This window comes from Mauremys mutica, chromosome 1 (genome assembly GCF_020497125.1).
Source record: "Mauremys mutica isolate MM-2020 ecotype Southern chromosome 1, ASM2049712v1, whole genome shotgun sequence".
Taxonomy (NCBI): domain Eukaryota; kingdom Metazoa; phylum Chordata; order Testudines; family Geoemydidae; genus Mauremys; species Mauremys mutica.
In genome coordinates, this window is record NC_059072.1 from 200597247 (window position 1) to 200618584 (window position 21338).

At 42.9% G+C, this 21338-nt stretch overlaps 1 protein-coding gene across 3 annotated transcripts; it reads right to left on the bottom strand.

Annotated features, from left to right (window-relative positions):
- Nucleotides 1–4587: 4587 nt before the first annotated feature.
- Nucleotides 4588–19855, bottom strand: KCNE1 (potassium voltage-gated channel subfamily E regulatory subunit 1). 3 transcript variants are annotated; one of them, XM_044982674.1, is made up of 3 exons: nucleotides 19728–19855; nucleotides 9952–10023; nucleotides 4588–7323 (listed from the first exon to the last, which is right to left on the bottom strand). In XM_044982674.1, the coding sequence occupies exon 3, from the start codon at nucleotides 7283–7285 to the stop codon at nucleotides 6905–6907; it is 381 nt and encodes a 126-aa protein (XP_044838609.1). In that variant the 5' UTR covers nucleotides 7286–7323; nucleotides 9952–10023; nucleotides 19728–19855; the 3' UTR covers nucleotides 4588–6904. The 3 variants fall into 3 exon arrangements, with proteins under 3 accessions (XP_044838609.1, XP_044838596.1, XP_044838600.1); XM_044982661.1 differs by lacking the exon at nucleotides 19728–19855 and adding an exon at nucleotides 15579–15688; XM_044982665.1 differs by lacking the exons at nucleotides 9952–10023; nucleotides 19728–19855 and adding an exon at nucleotides 15579–15669.
- Nucleotides 19856–21338: the final 1483 nt, after the last annotated feature.

The window sequence follows — 21338 nt, forward strand, 5'->3', positions numbered from 1 at the left end:
AGCGGTTCCAGAAGGCACTCTAGACAGCTGTAGTCCACAGGGCCTGCACCCCCAACCAGAGCCCTCACCTCCCCAAACACCCCAATGCCCTGCCCCAGCCTGAACCCCCCTCCCACATCCTGAACCCCTCATTTCTGGCCCCACTCTGGAATCTGCAACCCCAGCCCAGAACCCATACCCCCTCCCACACCCCAACCTCCTGCCTCAGCCCAGAGCTCCCTCCCATACACTGAAATCCTCTGCTTCACTCCCAGCCCACAGCCCCCTTGTGCACCCCAAACCCCTCATCCCAGAGCCAGCACCTCCATCTGGACCTCACCGCTCCCGCATCCTGACCCTGTGCCCTAGCCCAGAGCCCCCTCCCACACCACAAACTCCTCATTTCTGGCTCCACCCTAGAGCCCGCACCACCAGCTGGAGCCCTCACCCCATCCCACACTCCAATCCCCAATTTTGTGAGCATGCATGGCCTGCCATACAATATCCATACCCAGATGTGGCCCTAAGGCCAAAAAGTTTGCCCACCTCTGTTTTTAAAAAAGATATTGTTAGTGTGAGAGACAGGGCCAGCTCCAAGCACCAGCCGACCAAGCACGTGCTTGGGGTTGCACCTTATAAGGGGTGGTCAATCTTGGTTCGGCGGGGTGGGGCTTGGGGGGTTTTTGTTGTTGTTGTTTTGGGGGTTTTTTCTTTTGGTTCAGCAGGGCGGTGCTTGGGGAAGGGTGTTGATTTTCTTTTTGGTTCGGCAGGGCGGTGCTGAGGGGCTTGTTTTTGGTCCGGTGGGGCGGCGCTTTTTTTATTTTTCTTGGGGCAGCAAAAAAGTTAGTGCCGGCCCTGGTGAGAGATCTATTTTACATAAACCAGTGTTGATTTTCATTATCCTGCTTTAATTCTTTATTAATTGAGTCCCATATCAGCCACTCCATTATCTTGCTTAGGATTGATGTAAGACCGATAGGCCTATAATTACCTATCAGTCTGTCATGCCATTTAGCTATTTTAAATATTGGCTCAACATTAGCGGTCATCTGGAACTTCCCTAATGTTCTAAGACTTATTGAAAAACCAAACACAGTCCAGTGAGTGCCTCAGCCAGCTCTTTTAAAACTCTTGGATGTATGTTCTTGGGACCTGATGAGTGAATAATGTGTAACTTTACTAGATGATATTTAACATCCTCCTGATACAGTAGGGGACTGGAAAGAACGTTATCACCATCATATTATGAGCCTGCATCATCTTTTTTCCCCCAAGTACAGAACAGAAATATTTATTGAACTTTTCCTACTTTACTGCATTATTATTCATAATTCTACTATTTCCATCTATTGTCAGGATTTTTTTTGTTATATACATTTATAAAAACTCCTTGTCCTTAGCTCTGCTGGCCATAGATTTCTCCTTGTGTCCCTTTTCTTTCCTTATCAATGCAATACAATTCCTAGCTTCTGATTTATAGTCACTACTATCAGCTTCCCCCTTCTTGCATTTGTTATAGATATAGTTTTATTTTTCATAGCTGCTTTCACTCCCCTCTAAACTAGTTGTTTTTTTATCCAATAAGGATAAAACTGGATTGTGACTTTTTGGGCATCTAGTAAAGTGTTCGTAAACAGTTCCCAGTTATCATTCACATTTGTCTGATTAAATATTTCCTCTCAGCTAATATGGTTCATAATTGTTTTCAGCTTTGTGAAACTGGCCCTTTTAAAGTACCAAGTATATATATTACTGGTTTGAACTTTATTCTGTTTGCACATTAAATATCTGATCAAGACAGGATCATGTGTATGTAGGCTATCATTAATTTTTAGTTCTGTGATCAGTTCCTCTCTACCTATTAAGATCAGGTCTAATATAGAAGTCCCCTATGTTGGTTGCAACAGTTTTTGAGTTAGTAAATTGTCATCTATATTGAGAATTTCTCATTACTGGAGCAAAAGGCCTCCAACATATGTCACTCAAATTGATGTAACCCCATGATCATGCAGCTTTCTTTCATTATAGATAGGTGTGTAGGGAGATCCAGTTCCCCAGCATGATTTGATGGTCTGTAGCAGACACCAACGAATACCCCATCTTGTGCTTTATCTGTTAGGACATTGATCCATAAGCGTTCAAGATTATTTTCTCCTGAGTTATCAGAGACTCACAAACAGGTAATGCTGTTTTTTACATAGAGTGCCATTCACTCTCCCCCTTTTGCCCACTCAGTCCTTTCTACATAGCTTATAACCATTGGTTTTAACATTCCAACTGTAAGAGTCATTCCACCAGGTTTCAGTAATACCAGCTAGATTGAATTCATGCTCAGAAATGACCAATTCCAGTTCCTCTTATTTGTTAGCCAGGCTCCTAGCATTGGTGTATAGATAATTCAAGAATTTCTTCTTTTCATGTTCTTTGGTTCTTTGATTAATTTTGTTCTCAACATCTTGATTCTGTGCTAAATGAGTACTCGGATCGTCCCTCTGTTTTACCCTCTTATTCTCTTATCCCTCTCCTGACTAGTCTATCCAGCCTGTCCCTGAGGACATCAATTCTCATTCTACTGAGTTAAAAAGTGTTGATTAAATAATATACAACAAATAATGTATCCAATGATTGTAGCCTCTTTTTCAGCTCACCAGTACTCACCAGGATGCCAGGAAACGTGAGTGACAGTTAATGATATTTATAACTATATTTTTCTTGGTGGTGGTTTTTTGTCTGTGCAAATATTACCAGCTAAAGAGCTGATTGCACATCCATAAGTGTTACTCATCCAATTAACACTCTTGCTTCTGTTAAATATTCATGCGCAATTAAGGCTCTAGCATCATGCATCCTGAATTAGTCAGTGATTAATGATAGAGGAAGTTGGAGTTAAGTTTACAAGACCTGCACGATGCTTTGAAGTGCAGAGACTGCAGTCTAGCTCACAGGTGTTAGCTCTCAACATGTGTTAGGTTTCATGTACTCACAAAGAGTTCAGCCCAGTTTTTAAGCTAAATTATGATCTGGTGGAATCTAGTCCAATCTCCCTTGCTCCTTCTCCAGGCCATCACATTTGGAACCCCCTTTCACAGATTACAGGGAATGTAGAGGCAAGCCTGCTCCATCCACCTCCACACCTGCCTCCATGCTCACTCTTCCTGCATCTTCCCCCATAGGCTTGGGCTACACTAGGAATGTGTGTCGCTATGATCTTGTCGCTCAGGGTGTGGAAAATCCCGAGTGACGTAGTTATACCAACCTAACCCTGGTGTAGACAGCACTGTATGGACGGAGGGGCGGGGGATTCTCCCATCAACATAGCTACTGCCTCTCAGGGAAGTCGGGTATGTACGCCAATGGGAGAAGCTCTCCCGTCTGCATGGGTAGCGTCATCACAGATTGCTACAGAGGTGTAGTTGTGCTGCTGCAGCGCTGTAAGTGTAGCCAAGCCCATAGTACTACCTGGTAACAGAGTTCCTATGGTGTGGAGAGCTCTGCCTTGGGCGGAATCCTTAATTAATTGGATTTTTTTTTTACAAATATTGTTAAAACTGTGTGTGATGTGCATGTAAAAGATGAACCAATTGGGTATTTTCCTCCATATAAAGTTGGGCCAGATCCTCACCCTGGGGTAATTCATTTACACCAGCCAGCAATCTGGCCTATGACATCATTTCTCAATTACATTATACAGCCTATAATTATACTTATAATGAAGATGTTGGAGAAAAACTCAGGTGCTTAGCTATGACACTGCTGAATATGAAAACTAAAAACTGAAAGCAAGAGGTCGGTAAATAGTTATTCAAACAAACACAGATTTTTATATAACTCTTAAGCAAACATCATTCTGGGATGTATTAGCAGCTGTGTTGTAAGCAAGTCACGAGAAGTAATTTTTCCACTCTAATGCACACTGATTAGACCTCAACTGGAGTATTGTGTCCAGTTCTGGGTGCCACATGTCAGGAAAGATGTAGAAAAATTGGAGGCAGTCCAGCGAAGAGCAACAAAAATGATTAAAGGTCTAGAAAACATGACCTATGAGGGAAGGTTGGAAAAAAAATGGGTTTGTTTAGTCTGGAGAAGAGAAGACTGAAAAGGGACATAACAGTTTTCAATTACATAAAAGGTTGTTACAAGGAGGAAGGAAAACAATTATTCTCCTTAACCTCTGAGGATAGGACAAGAAGCAATGGGCTTAAATTTCAGTAAGGAACGTTTAGGTTGGACATTGGGAAAAACTTCCTGTCAGAATGGTTAAGCATAGGAATAAATTGCCCAGGGAGGTCGTGAAATCTCCATCATTGGAGGTTTTTAAGAGCAGGTTAGACAAACACCTGTCTAGATAAGGGTCCAGATAATAGTTAGTCCTGCCTTGAGTGCAGGGGACAGGACTAGATGACCTCTCAAGGTCCCTTCCAGTCCTACAATTCTATGATCTTATGAGGAATGACATCTGACGCTACACCACAGTTTTGTAATTACACATTTTATTGAGTTTGTACAAAGGAAAATGATTTTCACAAAACAAATTGGAAAAAATTATAAGAATAAAAGTTAACATTCAAAGTCTATGGTACACTTTTATACCATCATTGGAAAGCCAGTTAATAGCTCCTCTATAGAGGAAATAATTACTATAAAATTGTTTTCTCCCCTTTTATAAATAAAGAAAATTATAGGTTTAAAACAACATAGAAGTTATTATATAACTAAAAATGTCAGTCACCTTCACCACTAATAATATTGCAAGTAATGTACATTCTTTTTAACAAGGACACTGTCATGTAGTTTAGGGTCAAAACTTAGGTGCGGGGAGTTATTTGTTTAAAAAAACTTTCAACAAAAGCTAACTAATAGTATTTGTTAAAATGTTTTAGTTGGTTTTTGTTCAGGTTTAAACATTTCCCAGCAACACTTCACTCTAAACTGTACAGTACAGGCCTACTGCAGGAGAACTAGAAAGCAAAACTGCTTAGTCTGTTTTCATTTGTTCAAGCTGAGGGAAATTCAAAAAATAAATAAACAGCATAAATAGCACTAAGAAGAAAAGTTCCAAGCCAGGAAGGCTCTTCTCCCCAAAGTCAGAGGGTGTTTGGATACGTTGCTTTGTTCTAGAAAAAGTGAATCGGATAATGACAATGACTGAGATTCTTAGAGCACTCTGGGGCACATAAAACACATACCTTCCACTCAGATTAATGGAAGGTACTTGTCTGAATCCCCTAAACTGCTGTGACAATCCCCACCAATTATTTTCAGCTATTGTTGGTAGCACAACAAGCACAAACACTAATAGCACAAGCAATATTTTTAATAGTAGGATGAATTCTAATGACAATGTCGGGCTTTAAGGAGTACCTAAGCGTAGAAAGAGAACAGTCAGTGAATTACAGCAATATGTCTTCCAAGTATGTGGCCTGGCACGTCCTGTGGTGCTGCACTTATCTTTCCAGCTCCCTGCCTATTTGTCTCTGCCGCTGAAGTGGCTCTTTACATGAGTTACCCTGACCCAGTGGGGGACTGTCTTCCCACCTCCCCTTAATTATAAGAAATTTGGAACTAAACTGTATATGTGATGTGCAGCTGAAACAGCATTTTTGCTCAGACCATGCTCCTTTGAGACCAGGCACAGAGGTGAGGTGCTGAGATCCCTATTTTTGAGCATGCGTTGCCTGAGGAAGGCACGTTCCCCTGTTTTTGCAGAGACAAGTAAAGCTTCCTGCTGTTTGTTTTAGGTTTTCCCCTTCCCAAAGTTGCTGAGTTCAGCTGACACATTTCAGCTTGACTCAGTACCAAACAAATAGCACTGGATAGGTAGAAAAATCTTCTTGATGTGAGCTGGGCTGCGCTTTGGCCACTGTGTAATAAAGGAATTTTACTGAATGTGAAACTGCTATTCTGGAGCACTCTATGGAATTACTCACAAGCTTGAAGTTAAGCACATTTCTAAGTGCATTGCTGAATTGGGGCTTAAATATCAGAGGTTTGCTAAACAAACTCATCACATAGCATGAAATTCACCAGGTGCACTGGCAGCACAAGATCTATGCACCACTTAAATCCCATCAAAATAGCATGTAAGCGGAATATAAGCAATGCACAGACTTTGTGCTCCCCTTGTGCAGTTGGGTGAATTTCATCCCTAGTGCATAATCTTTCTTCATGAGGAGGGAGAAAGTACAGAGCTGGGTTGATCTGTAGAGTCAGTTGGAAAATTGTATTTACATTTTTCACAGAATAATTTTTTTTTTTTTAACATGCAAAACTGGAAACCAATTTTTTTCTCAGATTTTCATCAAAACCATGGAAAACTTGGAAAGAAACAAATCTTCCACAAAATTTTTCATTTAGTAACCTGATTGCTTTTCCTTCAAACATTTTTTTTTTTGAATGACAAATTTCAACCAGCTCTATTGATCAGCTTCTTCCATATTTTGAAAGGGTGTAATTGCCTAGATGCTACTTGATTGTTAACATTTCTAGCTTGTGCTAGATGAATTATTGTTTTAATCATGCAGGTTACTACAAATGCTACCAGCAGGTTCTAAATTTTGATCATTGTAAAAATATGGGATACAGTCTCAAAGTATAAACCACTTTTTAAACTAGCCTCATTGTTGAGAACAATGCAGCTATGCTGATTTACACCAGCTGAGGATCTGGCTCCTACTGTTCTTGATCTTAGAGATTACTGCAACCATATTCAAGGTTGAAAGCTTTGCGGCATGATTGTCCAATTTCATGGAACAAGGAGTATATGAAATGCAGTGCTACCACATCATGGTAGATGCTATGCAGAAAGAGATTGTTCTACATGCAAAATTATTTTGCACCGATGGGCCACGAGCTACTTCCATTTGTACCAGATGAAGATCTGGCTCTATGCCTGTAAAGTTAACAGACCATCTCTTCTCCCATTTCTCTATGAAGTCTTCACCTGAGGAATCTGATTGATAGGTTGCTCCACAGCGAGCTGGTTCTCAAACACACAGCACGATTTATAACTTTCCACAATTCTTGCATGAAAATTTGCCTCATCCAGCTTATGCCAAATATCTCTTTTAATGTACATACTGTATGGGTCGTTTGAGTGCTCAAGCTTTTTGGAGCGGATGTTGCTAAACATTATTCCAAATGTGAAAAAGCCAAAGAAACCAAACAACAAGAGCACATAGATGATTTCCAGATTGTCACTGGGTTTTTCAGCCTGAGAAGATGCAGAGTTATTTGTCTGGTCTACATATTCTTGTAGTAATTTGGAGAGGAGTGAATTCAGTGCTGTATCATTAGACAGCGTTCCCATCTTCTTCCGTCACTCTTTCCTTTCTGACGTGGTGATTTCTAGAAAAGCATAAAAGCCAGGTACACTTTTAAAACGCAATGTGGCAATAATTCTATACAACTGATAAATATCCTGTCTGCCTTCCTTTCTTAGAGAAGAAAACTATTTCATGGGAGAATGCTGAACTTGGAAACAAAATATTTCGGACCATATCATCGGCTGGGGTAAATTGGCATAACTCTATTAAATTCAGTGAAGATGTATTTAATTTCAATTTCCATCAGCTGAGGACCTGTCCCTTAATGTGTCAATTTATAGTAATGTTTACTATGGAAGTACAAACATCCTAAATAAATTACTACTGCTCTCTCTGTTTCCCCACTGTGCTGCAGTAAAACAGAGGTTGGGGGAGAATAGGGAGTGGAAAAGCCAGGAGGCAGCTGTGAAAACAGCAGGTGACAGAAGAAAGAGGCAGCAGCCTCCAGTGCAGGAGCTCCTAGGGGCTGGTGATGAAAAATGCTTCCCTTTGCCACCTTACCTCCAGTAAAACAAAAAACAACCACCCTCCTGTAACTGATTCAGAGAGTCCTTCTCAAAGACAGCCATCATGCAGTTGTGAGTTTTGCTGGATGGTTAAACTGACCTCTGGTGACATCCTTGCAAATCAGGAATACTGCCATATAGAGTGCAATCAAATCACTTTGGCACAAGGAATCAAAGATTTTTGGTAATCAATACTATTTTGACTGAGAGTTTTACACAAGAAGCTTAATGATCATTTCCCCCTTTAGAGTCTCAATACCAGACATCCTGTCCAGTAAATCCTTTCAGTGAATAAGAACAATGTATCAGGATTGCAATACCCAAGTCTCCCTAACCAGACAATATAACTGACATGTCACTTTAATCTTAGTATAAGGCATAATTTAGCTTTTGTAATAAATTAAAACAAACATTCCTTATTGTATTATGCCCTTAGACTTTTTGAATAGCAGGTATTGTAGTTCAAGGTGACTTCACTGATGGTAATCTTGTAATATTATAGGAGCTGTCAGTTCTTTATACAGTTTTAATTATATGAAAACAGAGTGGTCCATTTACACAGGCTCTTCTGATTTAAATGGGATTTTTTTTAGCCATGTACTGTATTTTATTCATTTACATCAAGGGTAAAATTTGCTCCTGGGCAGAAGGCCAGTATGAGGTTTATGCAGGTCTTACATACTACTTGAGCATTATTTTGAGGGCTTAAGTAGGACTTGAGTGGCGCATAGATCTTGTGCTGGCCCTCTGCACAGGAGTGATTTTTCACTCCAAACCCTCAGTTTAGGAGTAAAGGCACTCAAATATGTGCCATCTTGTGAGGCCAGGTTACATTTTCTGTTTCTAGATAGTGTATGACTAATGCTGGGCATACTTTTTGCGTGAAGGGGAGGCAGGGGGTTGATAACTGCAGATTCAGTGACACCAAAACCTTTGCAAATTCATGTCAATTTTGTCAAATTCTTTTGCCTGAAAAGAGAATCCAAATTTTTATTTTTTTAATAAAAAAAAAGCAACAAAAGTTCTGATTTTTTTTTAATGTGAAATGACTTCTACTCTGTCACCGCATTTTCCTTTAACTTAAAAAGGAAACAATCCAAAACAAAAAATGGCCAAAATTGAAATGAAACATTTGAAACAGGTTGTTTGACTCAAAATGATTTTTTCAACTTTTTGATTCACCAAAAATTTCAAAACATTTCTTTTCCAATTGACCAAGAACATTTTTTTTAATTGCCAGCAAACAGAAAAATCTATTATTTACCCAGCGCTCTCTCTATGACATCTGCAAAGAGATGCTATGATGCACTGGAAATGAAAAAAAGAAATTGATCCTATGATTTTGTCCTTTATAAAACCGCATTTATTTACCTGAAATATAATGCTATGAAAGTTAACAAAACGAAACACTAATACAAGAACAGTATGTTGGTTTCAGCATTGGAATTGTGTGAACCTTTTGCTATGAAACCCCAAACTATGCAACATTTCCCCTGGGTTTGGGTTCATTGCAAACTTGACACCCAGCTTAAGTTTGTAAACATTTTGGAGAAAGCAGGGACTCCTGCGCCTCACATTTTCCAGGAAAGATTAATGGTTTCAATCAAACCACATGAGATTTGATGATTTCAAACTGAAATCAGACAAAAATTGGCCGTTTGGGTTGCTTGGTGGTTCAGGTCAATGCTGAAACTTGAAAGTACGGCTCAGTCGAGATGTGAACTGAAACAAAACGCTTGCCATCAAATTTCACATAGCAACAGTATCCTTCTACAGCAGTGGTTCTCAAACTTTTGTACTGGTGACTCCTTTCACATAGGAAGCCTCTGAGTATGACCCCCCCCTCTTAAATATATAAAAAAAGGTTTTTAATTTATAACACCATTATAAATGCTGGAGGCAAAGCGGGGTTTGGGTTGGAGACTGACAGCTCATGACCACCCAAACCCCAGTTTGAGACCCCCTGTTCTACAGCATAGGAACCCTCTGATTAGCTTTTACAACACATAGAAGCTGAGTTAACATTTTTTTGATGAGGGTCCATATTATCTGCCCACAAGATGGAAAAATCTCCCTTACAAAATAATACCCGAATCCAAATTATTGCTTTAGACAAAGGATTCTGACAGGTCAAATTTACTTACAGAAAACTACGTCTTGGTAACCTGAGCTCAGCAGGCTAAAATACATTAACATTTCACAGCTGTTGACAGATCCTTTAAAAGCAAAAAAGAAAAGAAAAAAAGGAAATTAAAGCCTTTCTCAGAGAGAATTATTTCTACAAACTGGGTGGGAAGTGTGTCAACATTCTGAATACTGTAAAATGGAAAGTGCCACCCAACCAAAACAGAACAAGAAATAATTTCTTTGACTCACCTAGCTGACCGTTCATTCTGGAGAGCTATTTAACTATTTGCTAACGTAAAATATTAACAAACATGAGCAACCTTTAAGGACTGATTAACTTAAATGGGTTGTAACCCTCAGCTAACTCTATTCCTACACATGACAATGGTTCCAAGATAACTGAACTTTCATAGTAAATACAGTGATGACTTTGCAGAACATGTGTGAATTTTAAAAAACTACAAATGGAGGAGTGTGTGAATTACTGCACATTACATTTGGACATTGTGTACACTTACTCCTTCTCCACTGCTCTACAATGGATGGGCATGATAGACTATTCAAAGATAGCTGTGCAAGTATAACTGTCAAAAAGAAATTCTGGGGACTACTTCCATTCTGGGTGGGCAAGAGATAAATGAGGACTTTAGGAAACACTTTAAGTCATTTATTATTGGTTTTAAAGTGCCAGCGGGATTTTGGATAGAAATAGGGTGACCAGACAGTGTGAAAAATTGGGACTGGGGTGGGGAGTAATAGGAGCCTATATAAGAGAGAGCCCCAAATATCAGGACTGTCCCTATAAAATCAGGACATCTGGTCACCCTAGATAGAAAGACCCTGAAGAAGGGTCAGAAGGTGATATTACATTGAGACATGAGAATACAAGGCCTTGTTCACCACTGCATTACTCCTGTTTAGTACTCGTGTGACTCCACTGAAACCAGTCAAGTTGCATCAGTGTAAAACTGGAGTATTGCAGGGGTGAATTAGGCCTACAGTTTTACTTCCTTGGTGGTCCTCACACAAGGATCAACCCTTGCATGTGGCAATAACTCTGAGTACAATGGAGTTGCACAAAGGATGAAATTGAACTTCTATTCTTTCATGCTCTGTTTATTCCCAATATGGGAGTCTTGTCCATTTTTCCTCCAAATCCTGGCCTTACAGTGTAAGGTGATGAGGGATTCCCTCTGAACTCTCTCTTTGAGTCAAGAGCTAAATTTCATTCCCTCAGTTGCTGCTTGATGTAGGTACAAAAATATCCCTAGCTGCCACTTTGTTGACTTGATTTCCTCATGTGTGCAATCGAGTACATCTCCAGTGTCTTTCAACCATTCCAGCTTCACTTCAGTTTGCTGTAGACACAACTAAATTAGCACCCAAGCACGGGCTAGCTGTGTTATAGAGCAGGCCTGCAGGAAGCTCATACAGCACTTCTGTCAGTGGGAAAAGCAGGAGAGTTTGCAGGCAGCGTTCCATTAGTTTCAATGTGTTTTAAAATATTTATTTGTAAATGTAGCACTATTTACAACAGAAGGAGCGAGAGCTTCAGCTGCTATAAATCAGCATAGCTCCATCTGACTTACATCAGCTGAGGGTTTGGCCCAATGTTTCCTTTCTCTATTTGTCTGTGGATATTGTTTGGGATGATTTAAATTGAGGGCTTTTCTACACTAGGATTTTTTACACCAGTGTAGCTGCACGAGTGCAAACCCCTAGTGTAAGTGTGCTGCACTGGTGCAAACTGTGACTTGCACTGGTACAAAATACCCTTGTAGACAAGGCCTTAGACAGTCAGTGTCCCCTTTCCCTTATTCAAATGTACACTGAACTATAGTCACACTGCTCAGTCCTCCATATTACCCTCCAACAATCACTTTATGTGCATGTGCTACCCAATTATCACCCAATTAATTCTCTCTGGCCTAGACAAGAGCCCTGTCACCTGTGAAGCAAGAATGGGAGAGGATGGGAGAGGTGCATTAATGGCAGAGAAAATTCTTCAGAAAACTAAAATTGCTAAATAAGCATCCAATGGCCACTTTGTTTTTGATTTGTATCTTCATCCTATGGGGGCCTATTGCCAAAAAGAAATTAGCCTGAGGTGGCACCTGACAGATGTATGTGAAGGAAGATATCAGAGGGGGTTCTCTGCCAGCCGATGCCTTTCAAATTAGTGCTTAAACAGTTCATGTAGCAATCCAGAAAGTTGGTAAATAAAGCTTTCAAACCACCAGGATCCTTTTGTTTAAAAATAGATTGCTTTTCAGTGGAGTGATCGGGAACAATCTCCTGTAGCAGTGCAATAGCAGAATGTGGGTGTTAGATGAACTAGATAAAAAGCCATTACCCACAAACACAGGAAACTCAGCACACTTTTCAACTTGATGGCGATACAGGTGAATTGTCTCTGTGTGTTTCAGGTTTTCCACCTGCATGACATGAGACTGCTGGGAATGGGTTTGAAGACTGCCCATGAACACACCTGGTTCCAGGTGTTTCAAGTGAAAGTTCAAGTACTACAGTACCATAATAAATCTTCTCTTATTTCTATCAGTCAGTTCATTACCAAATACAAGCATTTGTAACTATGGAGTGGCTGCACTAAGAAATGAAAGACAGTCAAACACTAATTCATCCCTAAAAGCATAGATACATCTATGTGAGATACTTACAAGTACAATGTATACAACACAACTTGAAGGGTTAATTTCAACATATCGGTATTCCTTTGCAGTGTATATTCTAAATATTTCATTTAGGTTGGTTATTTTGACAGGTTCATGCCTGATCAGAAAGCATGCATTCCAAGGAACAAATGTTGAAAAATTCTGTTTGGCCCCAGCTCACTTTTACAGTTGTCATTCAGTAACAGAGATCTTATTATAATGTTCAGAAAAGGACCTGATCTTGCACCAGGGGAATATTGACATTGGCCACAAAGTGGGCAGGATCAGGCTCAACATTTTTTTAGGATTTTCATGCGTGCTGAGGTTAGAAAGTGACAGATTTTCATAGTGTGCGCAATGTAGAGACAGATAACTGTTAAATGCCAGATCCTCCACTGGGTGTAAATTGGTCTGACTCCCTTCAAGTCAATGGAGCTAGGATGATTTACACCAGCTGGGGATCTGACTCTAATATCTTTCCTGCCGTATGACCATCAGCCATAGCAGCTTATCACTGAAATCTCTACGGAAGTATTTGTCTTCTGAAAATACAGCACTGTAGTAATCTTTTCAGATTGGAGTGATTAGGGGCTGAAAGCCTGTGTGTCAATCCAACACATAAATGTTACCACTGCTCTTTGCCCACAACCACTCCCATAAAATGTCTTGCAACAGTTCTGTCCTTACCCGTTATACATAACTGTAACCAATTACATCAGAGTGAAAGTGGTTCTCTTCCCTGGCTGTTCACTCAGAGAGATTGCTAGGGTGAGCAGTTTTCTGGAGACTGGAGTGTTCCACAACTGAGCCCTCATTTTTTCATATGGCTTTTAGAAATGTATGCAACAATCTGGTGTCCAGAGACAGAACAGAAACAGGTAAAATTTACTACTGCACTGAATAAATGTTGGGCATAGTTAGGTATGTGTTTAGATATCATGGTGATGGGCACAAGAGAAACACCTAAGATAGACAGGGCGCATCTACACAGTGGAGTTCTTTCAGCAGTGTGCAGTGTACACAAACATTTAGCCCCCAGCAGAGGTATAAATAGCAGTGTAGATGGTAAAACACGGATTAAGCCAGTAGAGTAGAGACATCCTGAAGGGTGTGGGTGTGTAGCTGGGGTACAGGTGCAGGGAAAGGCTTTGGCTGTGGGGGAGGGGAACCACAGGGAAAGCCCCCCACTGCCAGCCCCCCACTGCTGGGTCCCGCAGAGAAAGACTCCAGCAGGAGGGAAAGATTCTGGCAGGGGGATAGGCAGCAGGGAAATGGCTGCGCCTTGCCTTGCTGCCTGCCTCCCCCTGCCAGAGCCTTTCCTAGCTTCAGTGAAAGGCTCTCACAATGGGGAGCAGCTGATACCTTTTCCCAACTGCCTCCCTCTGCCAGAGCCTGTCACTGACTTGTGTAGCTGCGCACTATCAGGGCTGGCTTTAGGCTGCTTCGCCCGATTCCCCGGAATCGGACCCCACGCCTTAGGCGCCTTTTTAATTTTTTTTACTCACCCCAGTGGCGGTCAGCTCTGCTGGGGTCTTTGGCAGCCCCGCTCCCCTGGCCAGAGTGCCGGTCAGAGCGCGGCAAGCCCCGTGGCCCCGCTCTCTCAGCTGGAGCGCGGCAGCCCCGGGACCCCGGCTGGAGCTTCGGCCAGAGCGTGGCAGCCCCATGGCCCTGGGACCCCGGCTGGAGCTTTGGCCGGAGCACAGCAGCCCCATGGCCCCGGGACCCTGGCTGGAGCTTCAGCTGGAGCGCGGCAGCCCTGGGACCCCGGCTGGAGCTTCGGCCAGAGCGTGGCAGCCCCACGGCCCTGGGACCCCAGCTGGAGCTTCAGCCGGAGCGTGGCAGCCCCACGGCCCCGCGGCCCTGCTCTCCCGGCTGGCAATCCAAAGTGCTGCCGAAGACTGGGAGCGCCGCCCGGTGAGTACAAGCCCCAGTCCCCCAGGAATTGGGCCCCACACTTGCTAAAGCCAGCCCTGCACACTATGGTGTGCCTTTCATAAACTACGTAGCTACCTGTAAACTACACACCGCCAGAAGAGGTGTATAGTGTAGACGTAGCTTTAGGTAGGTTTATGCTTCCACTCCTGTACACCCACTCAGACTGTTTTCTTCAACAATTGTAATTTAATAAACTTCCAAGTGTGACCAGATTATATTGTCATCATTCCTCTTCCGGTGTCTTACATGCATCCGACGAAGTGGGTATTCACCCACGAAAGTTCATGCTCCAATACGTCAGTTAGTCTATAAGGTGCCACAGGATTCTTTGCTGCTTTTACAGATCCAGACTAACACGGCTACCCCTCTGACATGTGTCTCACTGTTCACCCAATCCTCAACCATCATTCATAACTCCACTTTAGACAGCCACACAGCTACAGCGGGGCTAGGCTGGTTGGCTTGTTCCTTTACAAAATGTTATGTTTATATGATTACAAGATAGAAATTCAACCCCCACTTCACTCATACAATGTGACAGCCTAAAATCATGCACACAGTCTTTGTCCCTCCAGATCTAGCTACGATAGGCTGATGCATAACACATGGACTGTAAGGTGCCAGGCCATCAAGTTAAAGACCTTCTCCCTTTTTATTCATCGCCACAAATTCCTTTGAGGGAGGCTTATGTGAACTGTGGCTCCTATGAGCAGCATTATTTCCCCCACTCTCACTCCAGCCCCTTTGCATTGAACTTTATTTTGCAGTACCAGCCCGTCTTAGCAAAATACAGTCAAGACTCAGGATTCCAGCTACTGCTGAGAAAAAGAGAAGCAGAAACAAGTGAGCTCTGGAGACATCTAGGGCCAAATTTGTCTCTGGCTTCACTGGGGTCAGAGCAGGGGAAAATTCACTCCTAGTTCCTATGGGGGCCCTGCAAAAAAAAAAGTCCTGAGCAGGCACAGCTGCCCAGCTACTTGCTCTCCCCTTGATCTGTACAAAGGCTGAGAGGCAAACAGTAAAACATGCAAACTCACCAGACTGTGCAGCTGGAAGAGGGCAGGAGGCTGTGATCTGGGTGCTGTAAGCCAGATCCTCTCACTGTGAGAATGAGTGGGAGGCAACCTGAAGTCTGGGTGTTGGGAACCAGCCTCAGATTATGTGTGTATGTGGGCGGGAACCTGCGATATGGGCACCGGGAGCCAACCTCAGACTGTGAGCACAGGGAACAGGGAGGCTGGGAGCAGCTCTGTGCACGAGCTGGGGGCCAGCTGGGCACAGAGGTCAGGTGGCCCAGAGACACAGCATCCCAGAGGACAGCAGATCCTCAGAAAGTGAGTTGCCTCCTCTCACAAAATAAGAAAGGGGAGTGTGACTTGCACCTGGTACAGCACCCTGCACCTGGCCCGAAGGAGACTCAGTTCTTGGCTCCCTTGCCTGCACCCAGTGTTCCCCTGCTCCTCAGTAATCACGCCAGGGCAGCCACACAATGACCCAGCCACCTTCCTTTCATCCTATCTTCAGCACGTCCCCTCAGTCACCCACACTCCTGCTCTCCTGGCATCACTCGCCTTCCCCCAAGGCACACCACACGACTGACTCCACAGGTCCTGCACACACCTCATGCATCTATCAAAATTTCTTTCAACATACTTCATCCTGCAGCCCTCACAGCTCCCTCTGTTCCCTGTGCCCCACACCTCTTCGGAGTCTGAAGTAGGGAGAGAGGACAGAAGCTCAGAACAATCATTCTGACACTCTCTGAATATGGCTCATTCTTCAGTTGCATTATAAAGTCTCTCACAGGTTGTTGTTTAGCTCTGCATTGATATACTGAATGAAACATTTTGGGAAACAAAAATGATCTGCAAAATGGCTGATATAAATGCTATGGCCTTTACAGACATCTCGGTCCTGTGAGACCCCTAGTTGGCATTATCCTTCTCAGTGTTAAAGGGAGAGGAAGCCACTTCCAGCAACTGCTCCTTAAATCAAACAGACACATGCAGACTGTGATGTGGAACACCCTATTTGCTTCTGTTCAGTACCTGAAAAAAGTTTGCTATCCAGGACTAAGGCGTGTCCATTTCCACTGGCTAAGCAGAGGGAACATTTGGCTGGCAGGCATTACTGCCTGAAAGGCTTCAGGGCCTATGTGAAATGAAGGGATGAGCTCAACTGGAAAGCTTACGTGAGCCCTAAATTCACTTTTAAAATATGATTAAATGTAGCATAACGTGCCCTTCATACTCCCTAAATGCCTGTAACAGATACGTCTGGTAAGTCTCCCAGCGTGTGCCGGCTGACTAAATTCTGACTAAAGGTAGCATAGGTTCCAAAACAGAAAATATTGCATTAATAACAAAATTACCAGCGCCTACGTCCTTTACGTAGTTGTGTTGTTCATTGTACATAGTCCTTCAAAATTGAGTGGTCCTTGTAGGACTATTGGACTACAGAAGAGTCTGGAACGTGACCAGTACTTAAAATGAAAAAACGAAGACTAACACATAAGCATCTTGAAATACTTCTCACACATCGTCTCCAGAAGAGTGGAGCACATTTTTTCCCCATGGGGTGGCCGTAGACACTAAAATATACCTCCTGTCGGTCTTGTGTATCCTGAAGATGAAGCAGGTTGTTAAAATGAAAAGGACAATAATTGCTTTAATACACCACTTAGCATTCATATAATGCTCCCCATTCAGGGTCCGTAAAGCACTTTACAAACAGTAGTTAGTTAAACCTTGCAGCATCCCTGAGGGATGGGATGTACTATAACCTCCATTATACAGACATATGAATGGAGGCTGAGGTGGGCAAGTGACTTGGCCAAGTGCAAAGAGTGAGTCAATGGTAGAGCTCAGCATACAAGAGAATCGGTCACACACTTCCCTACTGTAACTACTAGACAACACTGCCTCTAGTCAAAGCAAGGCTACTAACAATGCTACATAAGTATGTGGTAATGAATCATGTCCGTCATGTGTGGAGTTCTCTTCTAGGTGAAGGTGAGCTAGTTACAGCTAGAGCTGTGTGAAATGTTTTGACCAAACCTTTTTTGGGTGAAAAATGAAGATTCAAGTCTACCAAAACATTTTGCATATTTATGTCAAGTTCACTGAATTGTTTCAGTCAAAAAAAACCAACCAAAAAAAAAATTCTGAAAAAAACAAAATGTTTTGTTTCAACATTTTCAAAATGTTTTGGTTTTTCAATTAGAAACTACTCTTGTTTTGAATTTTCCTTAAATTTTATTTTAATAAATAATAATAATAATAATAATAAACCCTTTTAAAAGTTTGAAATGGAAATAAACATTTCATTTGACTCAAAACAATTTTTTTTAAATTGTTTAGGAACTGCTAGCAAACCAAAAAGTCAGTTATTCACCCAGCTCTAGTTCCATCCCCTCAAAGTCAGAATCATCTCCAGTAGATTTAAATGAATACAGAAGAACTCAACAAAGAAAGCAGAAGTTAAGGTGAACACTATAGCTCCTTAAGGAAGAAGTATGGTATTTGGTAACCACATCAGTAAATCTTCACTGACAACAGTGCACAGACAAACAAAATCAAAGCGCCATGTAAACATGTGCAGAAGGTGACAGCCTGGATTAGTAATCAGCTGCATCTGACTCTATATTATTAGTCGGCTAGAGCGATGGTTCTCATCTGGGGTACATGTACCCTTGGGGGTACACAGAGGTCTTCCGGGGGGGTGTGTGTGGGTGGGTACATCAACTCATATAGATCAGTGTTTCTCAACCTGGCGTTGTGACCTCCAGGGGGTTGCGGGCAGGTTTTGGGGGGGTCACAAATGCAGGGCCGGCATTAGGGCATGGCAAGCGGAGCAATTGCCTGGGGTCCCATGCCACTAGGGGCTCCAAGAAGCCAAAATACCTGCTCTGAGAGATGGGGATTGGGCTTCCAGCTCCTGAAAGGGGTATCATAGTCTGGAAAGATTGAGAACCACTGTATGCCAAAGGGAGAGTTGCAAGAAAAGAGATCAAAAGAGAACACAAAAGATTCAAGAACAAAGATGAGAAGGATTAAAGAAGAGTGTACCCAGGCAGATAGTGACAGGAGAGAGCAAAGGGACAGGCACTGTGCTAAGGCATGGCATGCGGGGGTTGAAATGGTGGGGGGCAGTCATCTGTCATAAGGTGAATGCCACCAGAAGAAAAGTTGGGAACCAATGTAGCAGAGTTACGCAGAAATAGAACAGCTCGAATATCTGAGCGCAGTACAGGATTCTATTTATGTATCTTTCTTGTTGGATGAACTATTTGTGATACAAAGAGAAAAGAACAAAAACAGTTCGTGATCACTGTTTGCATCTCATGGCTAGAGATCTGTCTTCAGCTGCCTAACCTGACTAAACCCATTCTTTAAAAATGACTAATCAGCTCTGAGGCGTCAATCGATGTGGAGGAACTCATTTTCCTATGGGACATTTTGGAGACAGGACTCACAAACCACATGCCAATCTTTGGTGATAAATTACGGTTAATCCATTTTTACGGTTAATCCATTTCATCTGGTTAAATCCTGTCACTTGTACTATCTGGCAGACTGCCTTTCTGGCATAGGTTTTTATCAAGTGCCTGTCACATTACTAGGTAAATGCCACACAACAATTAAAGACAGCACAAAGTGTGCCCTAAATGTACTAAAAGGAAGGTATTTCTCAGTATCTCTGTTGGCATTACTAAATGGTCAGGGCTTGTTTTTCTCATGCCCTCTCCAGTAGGAAGACCAATGTGTTCTGATATTTGCAATAACATTACTGAGATCAGAGACACCTTGAGGCTTGTCTACAGGTGGGCCCATGAGCACTACAACAGGGCTGTGGTTTCTAAAGCATGTTGCACATGAATTGGTCCTGCTGGTGTGTATTAAATGTTTCCTAGTGCAGTTTAAAGAAGTGCTGTTTCAAACATGCTGAGTGGAGAGTTGGCTAAGCTAGCCAATGGCAAACACTGAAGAGAAGGATGGGACCTAAGCCCTTCAAAGAGAGAGAGGGGCCTTAGTCTGGGCCGGAGGTGCCTCTCTCCACTCGGGAGTCACAGCTGTGAACCCTCTCCTGGAATTTTGCACCTAAGCCCTTTGTCGCTAAACTCTGAAGAGGAGGAGCCCTCCCGCCGCACCCCTTATAACCTTTAACTCAGTGGGTAAGGTACTCACCTAGGATGTAGGAGACCCTGGTTCAATTTCCTGCTCTTTCTGATGCAGGGAAGGGATTTGAACTTGGTTCTGAGGCCCGTGCCCTAGCCTATGTACTGTTCCGGAGTAGGCCTCTCGCAGTCTCACCTGTTGAAGTGGTTTCCCTGTGTATAAATAATTAAAAGTTGTTGGCGCAGGGGTACTGTGCAGCAGCACCACCCACACCTTCTCCTCCCCCTTTGTCCTGTGCGGGGCCTGATCTGATAGGGCGCTTCTGAGAATGCCTACCAGACCAAGCCCCCCAGGCGAGTTAGGCCGGGGGCATGTCTAGTCTGAAGAATTCCATTGTGGTTTAGGCATCAGCTAGGTGCCTGAGCACTAAGGCTGAGATCGCTGGGTACATACTCGCTAGCAGGTTCTCAGAGGACTTTATCAGCGGAAATTTAGGCACCTAGGGACTTACGGCACCTACAGGGTTAGGCAGCAACTGAGTGGGAGGGTCTAAATTTTGGATTTAGGCACCTGATGTGGCAGTTAGGCGCTTAACTCCCTTTGTGGATCTAGCCCAAAGTTTCTATACCCTACTTGGTCTGTAAACAAGCAGTGTTTTCATTTTCTTTAGTACACTCTATACAGTAGTGACACGCTGAGCAATGGGATCCATCAGATCAGTCAGATGCTGCCTGTTTTAGGCGATTGGTCAGTAACATTGCACAAAAAATAAGGGTTTGCAGCTCTTTCAAAATTGCTTTCTGGTTTCTTGCAAACAAGGTCAAACTGGCCTTTGCTGTCACCCTTCTACAAGCAGCACTGAGCCGGTGTATGGAATAACAACTTATTGTTCAGGGCATTTTCAGTGTCTATCAGAAAGGTTAGTGAAGGACTTGCTCCAGTGGCTTTTGTTAGCAATGGAATAGTGAATCATGTAGTTCATGAGATTGCTATCTTTGGCATAACTCCCATGCATCATACTATATTAAACCATTATCATCACTATAAAATCCTAGGAAAATCAGCTGGAAGTGATACACCTCTTGCCTCTATTTATAATGTATATGTAGTGCCGGGCCCAGTGGCCAAGAACCAGGATTGCTCTGTTTGGCTCTGGAAGGGGTGAGGGTGGGGGCAGAAAAGTAGTTCTAAGGCACCTTTGTACTTCCTTGCTCCTGGACCGACCTGTGCCAAGCTAGTCCCCCAGCTCACACCGAGAGAAAATGGACTGGCCTGTTTGATCCTGAACCTCCTTGGCTGGACACAGCCCAGATATCCTTCTCTCCTCTCCTTCTCAGTCCTGCCTTCGTACATCAAGAGTACTTTTGCAAGGTGTGGTCATCCAATTCCCCGTTCATATTAAATGCCAACCGCAGTGACTATGGCTTGAATCCCCCTCCTAGTTGCCAAACTGATCTAGATTATCACCTTCTCCCCAAATATAAATCCAGTAACTCCAACAGCTGTCAAATCCCATGCTACCCCAAGATATTAGATCTTACCTTGATCCCATGCCGGTGACAATCCACAAATCACTACTCCAATCTATCTGGGGTAGGCTTGGTAGATTGGAGGGTCTTGGAGGGAATCCAAACACCAGGCAGGTTGGAGGACACATGTAGGCATTCCCATCTTGGTGGT

Excerpts from the sequence above, each read along its gene's own strand:
- KCNE1 (XM_044982674.1), bottom strand. The coding sequence starts at position 7,285 with ATGGGAACGCTGTCTAATGATACAGCACTGAATTCACTCCTCTCCAAA.